This window comes from Dreissena polymorpha, chromosome 7 (genome assembly GCF_020536995.1).
Source record: "Dreissena polymorpha isolate Duluth1 chromosome 7, UMN_Dpol_1.0, whole genome shotgun sequence".
NCBI lineage: Eukaryota > Metazoa > Mollusca > Bivalvia > Myida > Dreissenidae > Dreissena > Dreissena polymorpha.
In genome coordinates, this window is record NC_068361.1 from 44,075,319 (window position 1) to 44,098,026 (window position 22,708).

Consider the following 22,708-nt stretch of genomic DNA (forward strand, 5'->3'; position numbering starts at 1 on the left):
ATGTGTTATACTGCATAATACTTATGCAGACAAAATATATGTTTATGTCATAGACCATAAAATGGTAATGAAAAGACTATAGAAACTTCAGGATCATTAACAGAAGAGAAATGATACACATCGTCTTACGATCCAAGTACATCCTTTAGTTACACATCAATGTTTATATGTGCTTGAGATTACGTAGCGCATTTTAAACATTTCGCATTATTACATTTCAACAAGTTGTCATGCATTGCAATGCGACAACCTGTCTGCTCCGGGTGGTACATAGGTTTGTCCGTCTGTACGATCAGGTATCCTGGTGTGTAACTAAGAGAGATATCTCGGACCTGCTTCCCGTGTGGTCCTTCACAGACAATAGTTATAGATTTCGGTTTGTCCCTAAAACTTGGACTGGTGTCGATGTCTTTAAAAAGGTCATCTTCAGTGACCTTGATCGTCACTTCGACTGGATGGGCTTTTAAGGAAAAAACATAATTGTAATGGTGAGCTTTTCATACATGTGTTCTTTATTTGCTGTTTGAATTACAAGACAAATGAAACGTTGTGGGTGATATACTTACATTCACAATATGTATAAAAAAGTAAAACTAATAAAAGTGCATAAGTAAACTTATTAAAAGAAGAACAAGTTATATGAAATTACAAGGTCCTCACACAATCTTACCTGCATCTGTAATGGTTGTTAATGTTTTGGAGATTGTCTTGTTCAGATATTCAAAGTATACCTGTTATAAAAAATCATTTATGTTCATGTTACGGATAAAATAGAACTGAAGATGCTTCTAAAATACCACTTCTAAATTACAAGGCAACTACTCATTACGAAGTTCTCAACAACGACCAGCGTCCGGGTACTCAAACTTTAACGGCAAGTCAACGTAACAGCCATTAATGTTTGGATCAAGTTATTTATGTGACTTAATTGCCCACCTTTTAATGTATGTGTTAATTAAAAAAAATGTATGCTATAATAATTTGAACATATTTAATAATATTATTCCTTTTTACATTTATCATATTCGGGTCTTAGCTGAAAAGAAAGTTTCCTGAACTGATCGTTAAAGTTATGAGCAACAGGGCACAAAAACGTTCAAACAAAACTACGATGGCAGATTGAATCTATCTAGCAGGCCATGTGCCAACATTTAATCAGCACGCTAAAATGCATCTGATAACACCGCACAGATTCACGGGTTACGTTTCTATATGTCAGCGTATGATCAAAAAAATGTTTGGCGGGACGTAAGGCAGAAAAATAAAGAGGAATAACATAAATAAACAATTCAAGAGCCATGAAGTGGAATTAATATCTGACAAAACTACCATATTTTCATAAATTCCTTTCATAAGCGAACTTTGGTGAACAGCGAAATATGTGAGCAAGTTAAGACCATTTAAGTCGGATCATTTTAAATCATTATTTCACCAGAACATATTTGATTTAACTTTTGTTAGAAGTATTTATAGACGCGACGTCAGGAAATTATTTCGACATCATTTAACCGAACCTACTTCTGTCTAAAGATTTTAAAAATGCGTTTAATGTTATATTACGTGTGCACATGGAACAATCATAATAATGATTGTAAAAGAACATGGTAAGAAATGAAATAAATTGCTCCATATATTCAATAAATAAAGTTACAAAATAACATGTAACATATATATATTTAATATGATTGTTTTCAAATTATTTAAAACTATTTCAAATATTACAGCTGTTCAGCGAAATGATTAAGGATATGTTGAAAAAAATATAAATATGTGAACAAGAAATCCCTTTAACATACGACGTAGAAACGGAATTATCACTTTTCGAGACACGATTAGTTGAAAAATGTATTAAAATTTATCAGATAAATCCTTTCTTGTTGACATGATAACATTACCTGGCATTCGACACTTCAAATTCCTGATAATGGATATACAAGCAGCTAATCAATTTTTAAACTATCCGGTAGATTAGTTCGGATGTGTATGCATAATACTAGTATTCTATATGACCAACAACATAAGCGTATTCAATTCATGAATATGTATAAATTATGTAACCACTATGCGATTTTACATTCCAATTATATAATCGTTGAGTCTTGCGGTATAAAAAATATATGTGATTTCCACTTATATAACTTTTTAGCTCTTTTAAATAACAATCAATTCACTATCATCATCATCACAATCATCACAATCATCATCATCATCATCATCATCATCATCATCATCATCATCATCATCATCATCATCATCATCATCATCATCATCATCATCATCATCATCATCATCATCATCATCAATCATCATCATCTTCATCATCATCATCATCATCATCATCATCATCATCATCATCATCATCATCATCATCATCATCATCATCATCATCATCATCATCATCATCATCTTCATCATCATCATCATCATCATCATCATCATCATCATCATCATCATCATCATCATCATCATCATCATCATCATCATCATCATCATCATCATCATCATCATTATCATCATTATCATCATCATAATCAGCATCATCATCATCATTAGCAACAGCAGCAACAGAAGCAACAAAAGCAACATAAAAACAACAACAACAACAACAGCAATAACAGCAGTAGCAGTCGTTTTTATCATCATCACATCAATATCTTAAGAAATATAATAATAATCTTCATCATAAGCATCAACATTCATGATCATCATTGATCACTACGTATGCTTTTTTTCTCAATCATGAGCATCAGTTTCATAACAATTAAACTTAGTTTACATGGATCATGTCTATTTTCAATAATAAGTTTTATATTATAATTGAAATTCAATTATTGATAACAGATAAACAATTTCTTCATTTAATGGAAAGAGCGTCAATACACTGCCATGAAATATCATAAGTTCACCATGAGCAAATCCTGTGCAGCTGATCTAAATACCGGATATGAACAAAAAACCCGCACTCCGTACCTAATTATGCTGAGTTTACACTCCCGGCGACCAGGGCAATCACGTGAGGCAACGAAGGGAAGCGGGATAGCCAAACGTGACACAACGGGGCTTCCGTTGTTGCCGTGTCAAAATTTTAAATTGTCAAAAAATTGCCACGGCAGCCACGGCGGAAATGAGAAACGTGATAGAAATTTTTAAACGCAAAAAAAAGTACGTAGCAGGCCGTAACAGAACCCAAAAAGGGTCCGTACTTTGACGGAAATCCTATTAATTGCCCGAAATTTTAAGTTTCTATCAAGTTTTGTCACGTTTTGTTACGTTTTGTCAAGATTAACACGGCAAGCTAGGATAATTGACAGCCGTTTTGCTACGTGTTTATTCCGACTCGTTACGGTGTGTTGCCTTTTGCAGGCATATGCGTTACGGCCAGTTGAGTTGTTGTACGGTCTGACACGATTAGCGCGGTCTGAAGCTGATTATATAAACGCCGTGCTATTCAGGAAACTTTCATTTCAGTCTGAACACTAGATCAGTATAATGCCACCATGAACCCTCAAGGACCTTGGCATAATTCTTCGTCTTTTCCCGGACTTTTGTGCTTCTTTCAGCTCTTTACAACGCAAAGATTTATTAATGCTGCAAATTATCAGGCAAACACAAAATCATCCTCGTCGTTGACATCCATGTCACTGGAATTATTTTGTTATAATAAATACTGTTGCTTGAGAGTTTTCTTTTATACCGGGGGCACAATCGTGCCCCAAACCTCTTAGATGTCCACCTTTGATCCGCACGGTACCTTAACAGAACGTGACAAATGAATGACCAACGTGTACAACGTATCAGACCTGCATGACAACCGCAAATTACGTGCGGAAACTTAACAGAACGCATCGTACCTTGAAACAACATGTATACATCCGTGACAGACCGTAGATGAAAACTTAGCGCACCGTCGAAAGGCCGTCACGGATACCTTGATAAACCGTGAGGAAACCTTGCATAACCTAGCAAACCTTGTATTAAAGGTCAAAAAATGCAACAGTCACACGGCGCGGTACGTTTCGGACAAACGGGACTGCCGTGGCTGCCGGGAACATAATGTAAACGCAGCATAAAAGTGGCATCATTGAGGCCATATGCAATGGAGTCATGAATTCAAAATTGAGTTTCACACTATATTTTCTGGCAAATGAAAACATACTGTTACAATCTCATTCCTTCCACCACCTAGAATGCCAACTAGCAGAGTTTCCTGGTTTTCAAGTCGTATCACGTTTGGCGCCAGGACATAGTGGTAGTTCCTGACAAAATGAAACATAATGTTATCAACATCGTTATTGTATCGTAGTTAGACATTTTAAATGTACACAAATAATGAAGAATTTAGTCGGGAACCATTATTTCAAAAGTTCACGTCACCACGTATGCAAAGTGGCAGATTCTCTAATGGAATTACTCTTGCGTCAGGCAAAAGTTGTACACATATTCCCCGAATGAAAGCTGAATATTAACAAAGAAAACCTTTTCATTTCCCTGATAAATAAATTTAAATTGGAAAACATATGTACATGATAAAACGACGCATGTTCCATGCGCATATCATCATCATTCACTTGACCGGAAGGGTCGTTGGGGGGGGGGTAAATTAGGGCTGACGACACAGAGATCCTCCGCCAGTCAGGTATGATGAGGTCAGCTCATTATAACTCATTAATGGGGAGGGACTTCCACTTTTTCACCTTTTTCACATAGCGTTTCTTCTTCTGACGGCCTGACAGCAACTTCCTCTAGCATGTCCTGGTGCGCAGTATTGCACAGAGAGTCGTGTCTGATGGCGTATCCAAACCTATAAAGTTTTCGTCGTTTAACGGCCGCCATGTGGGGGCTATTGTTTATCAACATGTGTTGCTGTCTTGTTACGGACGTACTCGTTGGTATTGTGCTATATGTAGGCGATGGGGAGAAATCTTTTACGACACTAATATTCTTGGTCGCCATGAAAATTCTTAAATTTGGACCTCAGCGGTTATGGTACGAAGTAATTGAAGCTGGTCACTTCTTCCAGCTTCTCGCCTTTCATGGTGATGTCTGCACACGTGTTGTTCGTGCTGTTCACCATCATTTTCGGCGTCTCCGTGCAAACCCCAATCCTATATGCGCATGCTCTTTCATAATATCTGTTGGTGATGTCTGGGATTTCACAGCTAGAGCCACATATGTCACTGTTATCAGCACATATCAAATCGGAGTTTTCCATCGATGGAGATAGAGGTGTGGTTGTCCTGGCGGGTCTCCTGCATTATCTTCGCTAGGAAAATTTAATCAGGACGGGTAAGAGCAAATATCCATAGCGGACACCTTTCTTTCCATTGAGACGTACTGCGCTATGTGCTTTCGGTGGAGTTCTTTGATTATTTGCACCAGCCCTTTTTCAATGTTAAATCTCTCAGAAACTGCCATAGTCTATCATGGAGTCGGAAGCTTTCTTAAAGTCGATGAAGTTGTGAAGATCTCACGTTGGTGTTGCATGTGTTCTCATTGATGGCTCTGTTCTGGAAGATCTGTTGCACTGTGCTCCACCCGGCGCTGAATCCAGGCTGCTTCTTCAACGGCAGTTCATCGGCCTTACTTTTAGATCTGCTGCAGATGACTGGTGCGCCTGTTCGTGCGATGATACTCGCATATAGCATTAAAAATACCCAATATTCGATACGATTATATCATATGTTAATACGCGTATAGGATACAGTAATAACAGTACAGTACAGTATAATGGTATATAGTAACAGTAAAAACGCGTATTAAAACGCATATTCGATACGGTTATATGTGTAAATTGGCCGTTGCTGTTATACCATACTAAAATACGCATGTTCTATACGATAATAACATGGCAAAATTCGCATGTTTTATAAGCATATGATAGTTAAAAAATACAATGATAATATGTGTAGATATGCTTGTTCGTTAATTCCGTATGTTGTAAATATTGAATGTTTAACATAATAACGTAATCTTTAAAATGTATTAATACTTAATGTTTGCTACTTTTGAACAACAGTTTCGTTCTGTTGTTTGGTTCTATATATTCGAGAATAGCCGAATAATTCTCTTGCATCCAATACATTAAACATCCAAACGTTTACGTATTGCAATTTGCTTTTACATTTAATGCCATTTCTTTCCAAAAATAAATGCCATTTATTCTATATCTAATAAATTCATCCAATGGGCATTCTTCATATGTACCACGTGATCCACCAATGTATATTCTGGTAGTGGATCCAAAAAGTCGGTATTTTTTCCATACTGGACAGTTGAGTACAAGTGCACCAAGCAATTATTTTATAACGATAAAAACCGTTGCCGAGAAAAAATATCCGAATGTACAATAATCGGTTCACACCACAGGTGGAAGTAACGTACCCTGGATAGTATTTTTTTTTTTTTTTTTTTTTTTTTGGAGCCCAATATATTCAAATAAATATATAAAATCATGTTTAATGAGAAAAAAAATGACAAAGAGCCATGAAAAAAAAAATTCCCCACCCTCTGATATTGGAATCATAACAAGGTCATTAACTAGAATTTATCATAGACCTGTCTTCGCTGGCCGCAAAAATGTCAAAAGTAGCTTTAATCAAAAGCATCCATTGATCCTCCTATGGGCAATTGGACAACCTTTCAAAAAAAGTTAACTTCAAAAATATCTGTCCAGCCGTTAACTCACAGTCGGTCAAAAAACGAGCAATATTTCGAGTCCGTTTGTCAACCCGAATAAATCTTCTACAGACTTTCAAACAATATTTTTGAGTTTTTGCCCCTTCATCGATAGCTCGCGTCCTATTCCTTTGAAACAACGAAGCGTGTCAAATAATGCATGCATATGCAACCACTTACCCCTAAAAACTAATTCCAAAATGTTATATTTTCTTTGCAACAACTGTTTTAACTCTAAATTTGATTTACTTGAAAACGAAAGAAGCCATCGCTCTTGAACCCGGCTTAGCAGTGAATTACACTGACAGAGCCAGGCACATAAATATCCAATCAACAACAACAACGATGTTTTAATAAATGTGAATAAATGGAAATTACTTATCATTCTGATTGTATTGGAATAAGTTTTTAGGGGTGTGTGGTTGCATATGCATGCATTATTTGACACGCTTCGTTGTTTCAAAGGAATAGGGCGGGAGCTATCGATTAGGGGGCAAAAACTAAAAAATATTGTTTGAAAGTCTGTAGAAGATTTATTCGTGTTGACAAACGGACTCGAAATATTGCTCGGTTTTCGACCGACTGTGAGTTAACGGCTGGACAGATATTTTTGAAGTTAACTTTTTTTGAAAGGTTGTCCAATTGCCCATAGTAGGATCAAGGGATGCTTTGGATTAAAGCTATTTTTGACATTTTTGCGGCCCGCGAAGACAGGTCTATAATAAAGTCTAGTTAATGACCTTGTTATGATTCCAATATTAGAGGGTGGGGATTTTTTTTCATGGCTCTTTGTCAATTTTTTCTCATTAAACATGATTTTATATATTAATTTGAATATATTGGGCTCCTAAAAAATATATATATGAAAAATACTATCCTGGGTACGTTACTTCCACCTGTGGTTCACACGGGTGCTTGTCTTGAAAGTAGTATAGATGCAATTAAAGCATGTAAAGCGCATGTTTACTGGGAAGCGTTTTGTTTATGTTGTCGTTTGGTAATAACGATTATACATGCATATTGCAGCATACAAATCAAACAAAGAGAATAAGAAAGGGACATAGAATAAAAAGCTTATGAGACGTTTAAACTGTTCAATACCTGATTTATTTGGACTCGCACACAAACTGTGTGCTCGTCCAAATATATAGAAGATATTTGTTGGAATCGGTGGATTATCGATTTTAATTCACGAGTGATCATAGAAAATAATATTTTCACGAGTGGCCCAGCCACTAGTGAAAATATATGTTTTTTCATGATCACGAGTGAATTAAAATCGATATTCCACCGAATCCAACAAATTTTCTTTTTATTTTATGCCTTTTTTAACAGTTTATATACATTGTTAAAGAGTTTAACTAAAGAATTTCGCTGGGATAATGACGTCATTTCGTCAAAGAATTGACGTCATTTCACAGTGAACAGTAAAAATTATCGATAATTTTCACTGATTATTTTCATTGTTTGAACAGTGAAATTATCAGTTTAAATTCACTGATATTTTCCTATAAACCACCGGAAAGCATAAAATAAATCTCCGTATTGTAAAACGAAACGTCTTATAACCTATAAGTATACGATCATTGCTACATAAACAAAACTCACGTTGTATTTACTTTATTTGCATTAAAAAAAGTTATTCTTACTTGTTATTCATCTTAACGTTAGTTCTAATCAGCAAAACAACTTACCAATGAGCGCTGGATACACACGCGGCAAAAAGCAAAACAAATAGGGATTCCATTTACAAAAATGCAACTATTTTCAATTAAAACTAGTACTTTCATCTGGCTCAATAGCGGCACTGGTTGATCTTGCCATTTATCCGATGAGTATCCTTTCGATTGAGGCTTATCATAATACCAAGAATTTCCAAGAATGATAAGCGTCGTCTTTATCTCGGAAATCAATCTATTTCGTGAGAAATGCGCTTGAAGCGTGTACTCTGGAGCAAAAACCAGATTCCCCGTCAAATGATCGTTTCATTATTTTTTTTAAATCTCTTGAGTAAAGTAATGTGATATGTATCGCGTATGTAAACTAGATGAAAATTCGGAAGCATCATAATTTTTGCGAAATGCTATGTTTATTGTTTATCCAAATAACTATCATCATATCGTGTAAACTTTGCCGTTTCAGAACTATTAAAATAGCGTTTTGTTATCATGTCACATCACTTACATGTTTTATTTGACTCACGATTATTTCCATGAACGATATTCATTTGAGTTACCACTGCAACATTATGCTTGTTTCATTTGTCAGGTAATAGCTGCAAGCAATGTTCTCTGCAATAGTACATTTACGAATAAGACAGCCACCGTCACTACTAATGCTCGAATCCCTATTTTTTGTAGCAACACATTTATTTTTGAAAGATGTCGGACAGTGCGTGTGCTACAACTAGTGAAAGATGGCTCTGATATTATATGAAATACCTGGTGAAAAAATGTTATCAATTCAGTTAAAAAGCACACTTATACGCAGGCAATGGGATGTTAGGAATTCTGTGGTATATATATATATATATATATATATATATATATATATATATATATATATATATATATATATATATATATATATATATATATATATATATATATATAATGTGTTTTTTATGTAAAGCTTCCACTTGTATGTTGATTATGCTTACGCATAAAGTTATCGTATTAAATAAAATGATACACTTATATTTTATTGAACGCTAAGCTAAAGTAGCTTTAATGACACGGCTAGAGCTCGATCATATTTAGCAACTTTGCATCGAGCGATTAACGCTGAAAGAGACGATGTCAATTCATCTTCCTGAGTAGAATGGCTCATATTGTTTATAGGGAGATTTAAACAACGCCTCCATAGTGGTGATATATATCGTAACCTTCGTGTCGCAAGGCCGACACCATATCCAATACGTAAAGGAGACCACCATTGTATTCGTTTAAACGAACATATACGTCATTTATAGAAGAATATTGTATGCTTGATAATAAAAAGGGAAAAACACATTTAGAATTGAGATAAATTGTACAGGCGTTTTGTATGCTTTGGTGTTTTTGTATTATTTTTTTTTTTAAAGATGTTTGTTTTGTTAGTGTCTTGCTTGTTTGTTATTTATCTGTTATACTACGTTTTACATGCGCTGATATGTTGTACAGTTATGTATGCTATGATGCGATAAATTATTCAATTGACAAAGAAGTGTCGTTTAACTTGATACTTAAAATTTAACAACCAATGAAAAAAAAAAATAAAAAAATGGATGAGTTCGTTGAAGCCTTTATTTTATTTCACAAGCCCTGAGCCAATCGTCTTAGTGACTGTTCTAAGAGATGTCGGAAACATATGTTCCTAAACATGAACGACATATAAGCTGCATTATGCGTCATGGGAAAAAGGATCTAAAGCAATATATGGCTGCGCAGTCTCGTAGTCTGGTCAGAATCAACCTGTCCGCCATACAGTCACGCAATGTTTGTCGGTCACATTAGCCTGTGCGAATGCATACGTTCCATTTTCACGTGACGCGAGCTTTGCAGCCGATGCGTTCGTGGTATTAACAAAACAATTAGTAGTATTATTAAAATAAAGTTCCATTATTTAAACCTACATTCATCTTTTATAAATGAATTATTTACTTATTACTCAACATCATAGAGTTACATGTTATATAATCTCGGTAATGATGTAATAACAATGTGTAATTAACTTAAACTGAACCCTGCATCTAAGATACGTATAGTTGCATTAGTTCAGTGCCAGTATTTTTTAGTGAGGAAACCAAAGGTTGCTAACTATGGAAATACATTTGCAGCATTAATTTGGCTCCAACATTGCCTTACATATTATATATTAACAACTGCATGCGATCACACACTTTGGCGAAACAAAGCAAATGATGCGATGTGAGATCATATATTAAATATTACGTTGTTAAAATAATGGGCATACAGGAGCATTTTTGTCTTTAGTGTGCTCGACAGTCACAACGGACCATCATGCACGATACATCTGTTTTCCTCGAGCATGGCGGCGGCTCAACAACAACAGCAGACGAAGATATTTACGAACCTAAACACGCCAATGGTGCATTTCCAGAAACATCAACGGATAAAAAAGACCAACTAGCATGCGTAAAAGATGGGAACTCGATCCAGCAAGGAATATGATCAGTCAGCGAACGTTACATCGGAAGCTCCCGACGGAGGCTGGGGATGGGTTGTAGTAATAGGTAATGTATACATTGTTGATTTACAAAGGGCATATTCTTAAGGTAGCTCACCCGTAATGGGCACCTATCCAAATATAATCTTATCTATTATTTTCTTAATCAGCATCATGTCACTGAACTACATGCACATTTTTAGGTAGTCTTTCCATGTTAAAAAAATATACTGATTTTTTCAAAACCACCCCACACTCGGCTTTTGTCCAGTTTATGTGCACCACTGGTGTATATGAAAGTTCCATAATTCATCCAGATTTCCAAATATAGGCATGCAGTTGGTGTGTACAGGTGAAGATGTTTAAAAGTTTAAACAAGATGAAGTAAGTTTTCTTTTACAGACATTTATTTTTTATAACTTGTTATCTATGGAAGAGCGCCATGAAATGCAAAGGGTTTCAGGCAAGTAGAAATTGGGTTGGTTAAAAACAAAGTGTCATAAAATGCAAAATAGTATCATTTAAGTCATATTTTGAACTTAGTTTTTATAGATACACTATATACAGCATAACTACCAAGAAATAGACAGATTTACCGTTTACTTTTTGAAATAAAAATAAAAATGCAACATGCATGGTTCGTATTTTCAGCAGTATATCACCCAATTTAGCCATAACGTTGTTTTAATTTAAAAATTGAAGAATGTGCATTCAAATTGCAACATATTTAACAATGAACATAGCCATATTAAATCAAATTACGTTAGAAAAGAAATGAAACGCGTCGCAAAAAAATATACGTCGTCGGCAGGATTCGAACCTGCGCGGGAGTATCCCAAAAGATTTCTATTCTATCGCCTTGACCACTAGGCTACGGCACCTAATATTAGGCTCTTCAACCATCGAAGAAATCGCGGGAAATAATTAGGGGTGCGCTACCTTAACAAGGCGTTAATGAGACCGGGCGCACATGCAATTCTTCTATAGAACTAAATTTTTTATTAAACTGAAAAAATATATTTTCGATTTTCCGAATTTTCTGAGATTTTTTTTTTTTTGTAAAAACCTAGTGAGGGGGTAGGGGTGGGGTAATTGGATCGAATTTTGCCTTGATGATGGACGAAAATAATATTCTCTGTCACCACATATTTCACGTGTGAGTATTTGTGGTTTTGCAATCGTTGTCAGTATTGCTAAATGTTATATTACTAGTTTGGGGATAGGTATTAGAAAATCATTTCGTCGAGTTTTGTGTGAGGTTGTTTCTTGCCAGAAAACATGCCAGAATCTGTGATCAAGTCCTTTAACATTTGGTAAACAAAACGTACACTGGTGGTATACAGCACTTGATCCACATTTATATCTCACGCACGCGCACACTCGCTATTTTGACACAAATGCACCAATCGTAACACTTCGATAATCTCCGGAGTCTCCGTAAAGAGCGGTTTATGCAATAAAAAGCCGGTTGGGTCCAAAGTGTCAAATGCATGTAAATCAAGTAACGCGTGGTTAATGTTGCCTGCGCTTTACTCTAAAACTTACAACGCTGATGAACACGCTGATTAAAAAAATGCTTTTTCGCTGACCTGAAAAAAACTTTTTTGTATTAAATATTTTGTAAAAGATAAGTTTTATACCCATTGTGACGGTAAAAACATCGATTTTAAAGATGTCTTAGTTATGATATTTGTGAGGAAACAGTAATACCGAACATTACCATGCTCTTAAATATCCATAATATGCATTTTTGACGATTTACAAACGAGAAAATTATACATTGTTAAGCGTTGCCACGCGAAACGATTGAACAAGTTTGAGAGTTATGCTGTTGTCGTTATATTTTGCGATACTGCGAGGTTTGATTTATATAAAGTATAAAAAACATAAATCATGGTAACTATGAGCATGGCCAAGTGGTTTATGTGGTAAACTTTAACTCCCTGGGTCAGTGGTTCGAGCCCCGTTGAGGGTTACTTTTTTCTTTTTTTAACTTTTCTTGTTTTTTTACTGGAGCTGTTTAGATCCCATGTTTACATTTATCAATATAAATCATTTAATGACAAAGTAAAATACACGCAAACGTCTGTGAAAAGGCCCCTTTAAATCTGTATGAGACACAATCACGACATTTAAAGAAATACGTTTGTTTTCATGAGTGTTAATCTCGTATATTTTCTTATTAAGTCCTACAAGGTGTTGTTGTTGTTGGTGGTGTTTTCCTTGTTTACATAGTTATAATGAGGTTGTTGATGTGTGTGGTGGGGAGGGGGGAGAGGTGTGTGCATGCGTGCGTGTGTGTGTTTAACCATTTCTAGATCACGTTTTATTAAAGGACGCGCTAACGGCATATTACCAAAGCGACTTATGTTAAATCTACTGTTCGTGTCCTTCACAGCGGCGTTCGTGTTGAACTTTCTGATAGGGGGCGCTGTGAACACATTCGGCGTCCTTTAGTGGCGCTGCTGGACCTTCACCGACAGGGCTCGGGGCCTACTGCCTGGGTGGGGTCGATGGCCAATGCTATGAGGCTGTTACTAGGTGTATTCGTGCTTGATTAGCTTTATTTGTATGTTGTCTTTCTTTTCGTATTAACATTTGTATTTAAAACTTAATGGAGGTTGATGGTCATTTTCCGGCTAGATATGCTTTGTATTAAACGTCATGAACAAGATATTTTAATTTTATATATAGACTAATATTCAGCACATACAAAAACAATGTTTAATGTTTTCACCTAAGATTTAATCGTGTGACCAATTAAAACTCTTAAACGTGTCTTACTACATGTCCTCTGTCCAGCGCGTTGAGTTCGCGGTTCTCGTGCCGTTCTATGGTGATGGTGGGTGGGGTACTTACTGCGGCTGGATGGTGCATTACGGGATACATGCCCAGGATAGAGTACATGTTCATCACATACGGGCTTCTGACAGGTAAGCTGATAAGACTATCCACTTTTTGTTGCGGAGATTATGACCGCTACATGTGTGTATTTGAACAACACATAATTAGCTATGGTGTTGATTTTGCTTTCTGAGTTTTCCTTAGTAAAATGACTGTTCATATGCGTTAATAGCTTTACAAGAATGTAGAGTGTATCATAGACAATTTACTGTCATTTTGAAAAAAGAACAAGTACCTTTAATATTTCCATTCAACTTAAACAGTGTTATTTAAATGTTAATTTTGGTAAACATTTTATTTCAGTCATTTAGTGATTAAAGGGACCGTCAACCGCGTTTGACAAAAAAAAAGTTCTAAAATGCCGTATTTTTTCACAATAAATAGTTCATATTGATTAAAATATCACGACTGGTATATTACATATTTAAATCAATATAAACTAATAATTGTAAAACATACGGTAATTTAGAACTGTTATTTTTTCGTCAATCGCTGTTTACGCTGTTATCGCTTTAAGTGATAAGTAATAGATGCTGAAATCCACTATACTTACTTTAAACCCGTCGAAAAACACGTCGGTGAAGCAGAATTGTGTAATGCCTCTGATCAATTCTTGGAACACACATTTATTTGCGATATTCGTTCGACTTGTACTTAAATATGAATTAGTTTTTGTGTTGGCTATATACAACTGGTGAGGGAAACATTGTGCAACATAAAAGAAACGTATCAATTTATCAATTTCTGGGATTGTCTATATATTTAGTTGTCTCTGTTGGCACGTATTTGTGTGATTTCAAGAAGAGCGGTTACGTCGCTAAAAGTAGTATTTGGATATCTGATAATGATCATCTATACATTTATAAAATTATATGTATAGCCAAATGCATTAACATGCCGACATCCCTTAAATGCAGTGGAACTACAGTGATGAAATGAAACAAACTTATAAACCAGCATCAGCACTTTTGGACCTCAAATTTTATGGTTGCTTTCTCTCAACACACAATCGGGTGACTTAATGTGTTTGATACAAAATGTTTTTTGCGAACTTTATCATACTATTTGTGATAAAGGTAAGGTTTTCTCTAACAGGAAAGTTTTAATTTAAATCGCTTATTTCTCTTAAAACATTTAAGTTGTAATTTCCATATGAAATAATTTAAAATTTTATTTGAACCGGGTCACAAGATGTTACATTTCAAAGAAGATTGCCACACATCCCTATACCATGTACCAACAATGAATGTACCAAAAATACCGTTCCAGACTTATCATAAATAAACTGTTTCCGTTAATTATGTGTGACCAGTTAATGGTATATACACATGTTACATATTACCAATTCAAATAAAGCACATATCGGCTGGCGCATTAATTTCAATCGATCTTTTCCTCGTAATATACTGAGAATTGCGCACTATTTATTTAACATGACAATTAGTCATGATAACCCAATTCTGTTCAGTGTTTTTTGGCACGACCTAAGACAATTTTTTCCAATCCCATCATCGGAGATTCGAACGCCAGCGACACAATAAATGCTACACCGTACGTCATGCACAGGTGTCCAAGGAACTTGTAGCTCTGCAAGCAATAGAACTAATCTCATATTTTACCTCGTATAAGCACTTTTTAACATTAACAATAACTTCACTTAATAATATGATTATTATTCTATTCACGTGTATGGTACAATTACATATTGGTTTTCCGTCAAACTAAAAAGTAAATTGTTCTTTTCCTTACCACTTCCAAGTCAAACCAATACATTGTTTGTCGTTGAGAGTAATAATTTGTCCACATGACAATTGGATGCACGAGATAGCAGCAGTACGTGAGACGGCTCAGTGGAACGATCCCCTTCCATGAAAGCAAGGCGTTCACTGGGCCTGTGAATATAGGTTACTGGTAAATATCGGAATTATACAAGGTTGGTGTTGTGTCAGCCAGAAGCTGTCATTTCACGTGTTCAAAATATATTTAGATAGTATTATAACGAAAAGGAAGCATGCAATGTCATTATGTTGCAAACTTATTCAAATTATGTAAGTATAGTTACCTCCATATCCAGTTGCGCATGCAAAAATCACCCAGGCCACGCATGCGCCCCAAACAGTCCGAGAGGTGGCGTTGTAAAATATCGTCGTGACTTTATTAAGCTTTATAGTTCCGTCATCCGAATACAGTCCATAGAGCAGTGCAATAGCCAGCCCAGTAGATAAAGTCCACCCTGTGATGTTCGCTTTCTAAAACGAGAACATTCGGAGCTTTAGTTCATGTGCGTTTAATCAACTGCATAACGACATTCAAACTTAAATCTTACACATGTCGTTCTATGAATTATAAATGTTCTAGAAATCCGGCTTTTCTGAATAGAATGCTGCCGTCAACTACTGTTAAGATTTCTTGGTGACTTGAAGTAAATGTTACTGGCCCTTATGCTTGCTATGTATTATTATCTATAAATAGAATGTAAACATATTTAGTTTTGAAATACCTATACATGTATTGTGATTACACGGTATTTTTTGTGTGAACATATTTCTGTCAATAAACTGAACTAAACTAACTTTTTTTGGAAAAAGATTGATTTGACCTCACATAAGGCTTATCTTGTGTTTGAGAAGTATTCATTATAATTGTTACTTGCAGAACAAATACATACATAAATAAATAAACATGTTTCTGCTGTTGTGCATTCATTATCAATACAAACCATTCATGACGAAGTTTAAAATTGTAATTGATTTCAATATATCCAGGTTAGTATACCTTGCTCATTGTGACCTTGCGTTTGGTCTTGTACAATACATATCCAGTCAGCAATCCTACAATGTAGGGTCCGATCCTGGTCCAAGGCTTGATGTAAAGTAGCTCGAATGAGTCCCCTTTTTCGTCCCTTATAATGGAAATATACTGAGTTCAAAACGTAATTGAAAATAAAAAGTTATATATAAATGTATTATGAAACAAAATATTCTATCAAGTGGTATCAATAGTTAGTAGTATTTAATACATCGTTAACTTTTTATATACAAGGCCCATGAACATAGAGATTCTAATTCCATTATTGCAAACTGTAATTCCAGGTTACTGCTATGTGTGTAATCTAAGAACACCATCAAACCTTTTATTATCAATGTAGCTTTTGTATTGAAGTAAAACGGCATATTGTAAATAAGTTTTACTTATTACGCTGCATGATGGAGGCAGAGAAGTTATGGACATTTGTCAACACGCCGGCGGAGATGAAGTTTCCAAGGACAAAGGCTACACTCAGGATGACCCCTCCTAGTCTGGAACTAAAAAATATTTCTACTACATAATAAAACCGCGGCCAAATTATACTGTGAAACAGTGCTACAGCACAGTATATGCAATTTAACATATTTAAACAGTAGAACTGACTACAGAGTTTTTGATCGACTTGTGTATTAAAACATGAAATTGTCTACAAACTTACTAAAACAGTAGGACAAGTATCAAAGGACTGATGATATAGAACTGCATGTCATTGGCCAAGTACCAAGACCATCCCATGCACTGAAATAGAAAGACTATTTAAACAACATTTCAGAGTTTGGTTTTAATAAGCATTATACCAAAGCGTTTGAAATTAAACCTCTCTAGAATGGTCAAATCCTAAAATAAACAAAACAGACTAAATTTGAATATTATATGGAGAAAAATACAATATATTAGCGTTATTGCTGCTTTTTGAAACAAATGAATGTAAAAACATAAGATTAATGTGAAGGTTTCACTTAATTGTCTTTTTCAAGGGTCACAATATAACGTTATTTTTTAACAAAAAAAGGCAAACAACGGAAAATATAATTATTCATCAATTTTAAGTATACTATCAAACACAATTGCGCATTTTTAAGATACCATTTTTTGTGAGTCTTGGAAATTGTTGATGTACAGCAGGTTCATCCACCAGGTGTTACAGTCATTAGAATCGAAGCCGTTCTGGGGCCAGAAAGGCCCGTGTCCCCAGTGCTTGCTTAAGCTAGTGTAAACGAACATCACCAGCATGTATGGGGGTGTCAGTCTGAAAGAAGCGCGGCACGGAATCAGGCATTATCATAATCATTGTCTTGGTCTACGAACATCACCAACATGTATAGGGGTGTCTGTCTGAAAGAGGCGCCGCACAGAATCAGACATGATGATAATTCTTGACTAGGTCTTTTAAAAAGAAACAAATACAACATAAACATAAACATATTGTATTATTCTTAAATGTGTGAGTACTACAAAACTGTTTTCTGGCAACTAAATATTAAATGTGTGATTTGGAAACTGTTTTCTTGCGATGACCGTGTTTTAAACTATACGAATTGTTTAGAGCTATTATACAATTAAAATGGGGCGCCTTAAAATGTACAAACCGCCATATACGATGAAAATAGTATAATCCCCAGTTAAACTTCTTAGCCCCGCCACACTTGTCTATTTCACGAAATGTCAAATATGCAACCAGCAAACCACTGAAATACAGATAGAAACCGACAATTGTTTATTTGAAATTATAAAATAAGTGATTAAATTTACGGATAATCGATATATATGTTAAAAATATTTAACGTAATTGCTGAAATCTTACCTGAGTACAAAGAATGTATCCACAGCGAACGTTGCATTAAGGATCGCCTGGAATGTGAATCGTTTGACATACTCTGGTAGAATAGTGGCTAAATTACCTGCAAAAACAGCAACACATCCATGTATACAAAATATGTTATCCGGATCTCCACTACTTCGGGAAACCCCATCTATAACATTAGTACAAATTAATTCATTCATTTTTACATTAAATTATAAGAATTGATAGGGAACTACTAGTATTCTTTTGTAGAAACATGTTTTCTTACCAAGCACATCTAAACCGAAAACGTAGGTATGCCCCAAAACGACCCATGTCATGCTGATAAAACGAATGCCGTTGACACTTGTAAGCGTCTGCGAAGGCTGATTGGTGTTCAGGATTTTACGGGCGTTTGACAACACGGAGAAAGACAACAACAGTGCACCAAAAACACCTTAGAGGAAAAATCAAATTTATATATCACGAAATTGCAAATACAGAACACAAGATAAACATTGGCAACATTACACTTTAACATATCAACATTCCGCATTACACTTTAACATATCAACATTCCGCATTACACTTTAACATATCAACATTCCGCATTACACTTTAACATATCAACATTCCGCATTACACTTTAACATATCAACATTCCGCATTACACTTTAACATATCAACATTCCGCATTACACTTTAACATATCAACATTCCGCATTACACTTTAACATATCAACATTCCGCATTACACTTTAACATCTAAACATTCCGCATTACACTTTAACATATCAAATACACTTTCAAATAACCGGTGCTCCTTACCTGGCTTGTATTGTTTAGAATTTGCTCGAATTTCATGTTCATTTGTTTTTAAATCAGCCTTTTGATGAGACACGTGTTCAGCTGACACATGTACGTCTGATACGAAGCTATCGTTTGCATGTCCATCTCCAAAGTTACGGTAAGTTCCGTTTGGAACCGCACCGTTTGAGACATTAACATTGGAAGCATGCCCATCTGGTATGTGACTACCTGCTTCTATTGCACCATTATCTGTATACTTGCCACCAAGCTAGAAATAATAATAATAATAAAAGTTATAATAATAATAATAATAATAATAATAATAATAATAATAATAATAATAATAATAATAATAATAATAATTATAATAATAATTATAATAATAATAACAATAAGCCCACTACTACCGATATAAAAATCATGGTAAATATGTTGTCCGGTGAAATAAAATATAAGTGACTTACGACTTGTTCCTTAGGTGTCAAAACATATTGGCACACTGCGTCATAGACTGTAGCAATTGCCATCAACGCGGCGAATACACAACATAAAACTCTGAAAATGTATGCTCATAATAAGATTAATGACACAACCGCAAGCAGAAAACTATTAGAATTAATATAATAATTAGGTATCACATTTTTAAGCACACTATATTCATCACGTGCAACGACATTAAATCTCACTACACAATACGCTGCGGAATTATAACTTCATTTCCATATTTCTATTTTTGACAATTGATATGAACGTTTCAAAGATTAAGGGAAAATCCGGTTCAGTAAAAAATTAGCAAAATAATTGACAGTTGATCCATTATCGTAAAAACTACGGAGGATAATATAATTCCTGGAATACTTGGTTTTCATAGGGCGTGGTTAAGGGTGGTTGTTAAAAAGCAATTGAAAATGAAGAAGCATTATCAGGAGATAAACTCTTGTTACTGTCCGCAAGTCAACACGACACACCCTTTCAACATGAACCCTGAAACAGTTATGAATTGCATAAGTGCGTACACACATACTTATGCACTTACATAGCCCCCACGGCGCTGGACGACCAGGGGAGATGATTGTCCTGACAAACCATTCCTGGAGGCGGCATTGACTTCGTGATGTTTATTGGAATCAACTGAATCACTGAAACAAGTCAATAAGGATTACTTGTAATATTTTTATTTTAAGTCATACTCCAAAGAAATATTGAAACTATTGGTTTTTTTAAAGCAACTACTTTGCAAGTATAAATAAACATTTTATTATGCTATCCAATTTTGAACATATAACTATTCGACTTACATCTCTGAGCAACAAGAGACGCGGAGTTATTGTCACACTTATCTGGTAAACACATTCCAGTGTTCACAATAATATACCCTCCAGTCATTACAGCAGCCTGTAATGAAATGTAAACAAATTTCACCTACATCAGCAGGAACAAAACCTTGTTATTGGCCTATTGCAGAACTACAAATATTGAAGTCACACATAAACATGATATAAATTCATAACCAATATTTGGTGTTCATGTAAATAACTTAATAAGCACAAGAAAGGTCATGAACAGATGCCCAAAACAAATAAACTGTTACTCTAGCGCTAGAAGTCACCTGCAAATTTTCAAGTGTCTAAACAAATGCAAAAGGTCTTAACAAAATATCAATGTCTACTGGGTAATACATGTACGCATTCATGTTTGTTTAACATCTTTAAACGGAATCGTGCCAAAGTTTATTTCGAATCATCATCCATCTTATCCATATTAATTGATAATGGTCTATAGCAAAAATATAAACGACTTACAGGATTCTGACCAAGCACAAAGCTAGCTTTACAGTACTGCGGTGCAAACGGTTCCGAGACGAGGCCCGTTGAGTTGTCCAACACGCTGACCTGTGTCTGCACACACTCGTCGTAATTGCCGGGCCACTGCAGATTGAAGTCTAGAAGGCCACTTGGGGGTTTTCCGATGGCATCAATCACTGAAATGTGTATGTAATGTGTATGAATTATTTGTATTAATAATTGAGTTTATTTTAAGATCTAGATGTGTTGCACTTGAATTTAAAAGATGAAGCGGTAATTCAAATAGCGATGGAAACGATTGAACACACATTACTCTATAGGTATTAATAACAAATATTATTTAAACAAAAAGCTCAATTTAATTAAAATTATAAAGATATTAATATACAGGTAAGAGTACAACAAATCGAAGACATCATTCAACCATAAACGATTATTTCTGCTTTGAAATTCCTGTCTTTGTAAATGTGATATATATTTCCAGTAATGGAGCAAAATGTTGCCTTACTTCTCAATGCCCATTCGTCCCTGTTAAGAGCTGCCTTCAGCATCTGTGTGGTGCTGTTCATGCATGCTTCCGAGATGTTCGCTCCTACTTCCGCAATCACAGAATCCAGCACGGACTTTATCAGGGGAGCCAAAACCGCCTGCTGTAACAAATAAATAGTATTTGAGAAGAACCTTTTAATCACATTATAAGAAATGGACCTTAGACCTGATCGTATTAAAGAGACCGACAAGTCAGCCCAAATCGTTGCAGCCGAAAGCCTGAAAGTTTATATACGGACACAAACATGATTATTGTGAATGGTATAGTAAAGATGAATGTTGCCTAAGGGAAATATGTTTGAGATAATGCATTTCTGATAACCAAGAAAGTAAGCATCTTCCGATTGATAAGTGTTAAGAAAAGAATACAAAAAACGTGATAATATAGAATATTCAAATATGCATGTACTATTAATCTGAAACTTACCGGACCTTGGCCGGTGGGTGAGAAAACAATTCCTAGTCCTATTCTTGTTTGCAGGTCCTTTGCAATCGCCTCAATATGCGTTTGCCTTTTCAGTTCACGCTGCACTTCATTCACAAAATTGCCGCTTGGTTCGTTCTGACAGAATGTACGGCTCAACTCAAGCCACAATAGTATTACCATTGATAACAGTTTCATGATTTATAGTATGAAATAAATAGTTTTCCTTAATTAATGCTCGAAGTAGTAAATAGTGTTTGATAAATGTTGTGTATCGTTGAGTCAGTGTATTATATAGTGTATCATATCGAGCAATTGCAATATAAAGCGATTGTTGCAACATAGATAATTTATATACTAACCAATGAGGGTAGAATCTGTGATATCTCAGGTTTAAAGGCCCAGACCAGTATAACAAATCAAATAGATAAAACTGAGCAGAAACTTTGTTTAATAAATTAATTAAATTGTGTTACTTTTAATAATATGTTTATTGTGTATCGTTAATACATTAAACTTGGAGACCGCTTGTTTTGCAAACGAAGTAGTTTACAATAACATACATAAACATAAGAACTTGTGTGGATCTCAAAATGCCGCAAGTTTTAAGACAGTAAAGAAGACACACTCGTTTTAAGCAAAAATAAGTTTCGTGACTGCATTTATTTGGAAACACGTTATGTTCACAGTGAAAGATTACTGTACATTTTTTGACAATTGATTTTTTTTCAGACGCCTAGTTTTTAAGCATTTTGTTATTTTTCGTGACTGATTTTTTCGGAC

At 35.1% G+C, this 22,708-nt stretch overlaps 1 protein-coding gene and 1 long non-coding RNA gene across 4 annotated transcripts; both read right to left on the reverse strand.

Annotated features, from left to right (window-relative positions):
* Nucleotides 1–260: 260 nt before the first annotated feature.
* On the reverse strand, nucleotides 261–4,257 carry LOC127837923 (uncharacterized). The gene is made up of 3 exons (XR_008029527.1): nucleotides 4,157–4,257; nucleotides 671–731; nucleotides 261–460 (listed from the first exon to the last, which is right to left on the reverse strand). It is a non-coding gene; the product is annotated as an uncharacterized LOC127837923 (long non-coding RNA).
* A 10,642-nt stretch (nucleotides 4,258–14,899) lies between these two features.
* On the reverse strand, nucleotides 14,900–22,251 carry LOC127837924 (nose resistant to fluoxetine protein 6-like). 3 transcript variants are annotated; one of them, XM_052365381.1, is made up of 17 exons: nucleotides 21,929–22,251; nucleotides 21,461–21,599; nucleotides 20,950–21,128; nucleotides 20,446–20,542; nucleotides 20,184–20,286; nucleotides 19,612–19,702; nucleotides 19,166–19,415; nucleotides 18,627–18,794; nucleotides 18,359–18,455; nucleotides 18,144–18,242; nucleotides 17,641–17,803; nucleotides 17,213–17,292; nucleotides 16,938–17,051; nucleotides 16,522–16,648; nucleotides 15,809–15,995; nucleotides 15,496–15,638; nucleotides 14,900–15,333 (listed from the first exon to the last, which is right to left on the reverse strand). In XM_052365381.1, the coding sequence occupies exons 1-17, from the start codon at nucleotides 22,121–22,123 to the stop codon at nucleotides 15,211–15,213; spliced, it is 2,355 nt and encodes a 784-aa protein (XP_052221341.1). In that variant the 5' UTR covers nucleotides 22,124–22,251; the 3' UTR covers nucleotides 14,900–15,210. The 3 variants fall into 3 exon arrangements, with proteins under 3 accessions (XP_052221341.1, XP_052221340.1, XP_052221342.1); XM_052365380.1 differs by having other exon boundaries at nucleotides 21,461–21,602; XM_052365382.1 differs by lacking the exon at nucleotides 18,144–18,242 and having other exon boundaries at nucleotides 21,461–21,602.
* Nucleotides 22,252–22,708: the final 457 nt, after the last annotated feature.

Bases quoted from the DNA above. Each gene is read 5' to 3' on its own strand.
- LOC127837924 (XM_052365380.1), bottom strand. From the start codon at position 22,123: ATGAAACTGTTATCAATGGTAATACTATTGTGGCTTGAGTTGAGCCGT. The intron at 15,996-16,521 runs GTATACTAACCT...TTCTCGTTTTAG, and splicing joins GCAAGGTCACAATGAGCAAG to AAAGCGAACATCACAGGGTG. The intron at 15,334-15,495 runs GTAAGGAAAAGA...TATTGCTTGCAG, and splicing joins ATTGGTTTGACTTGGAAGTG to AGCTACAAGTTCCTTGGACA.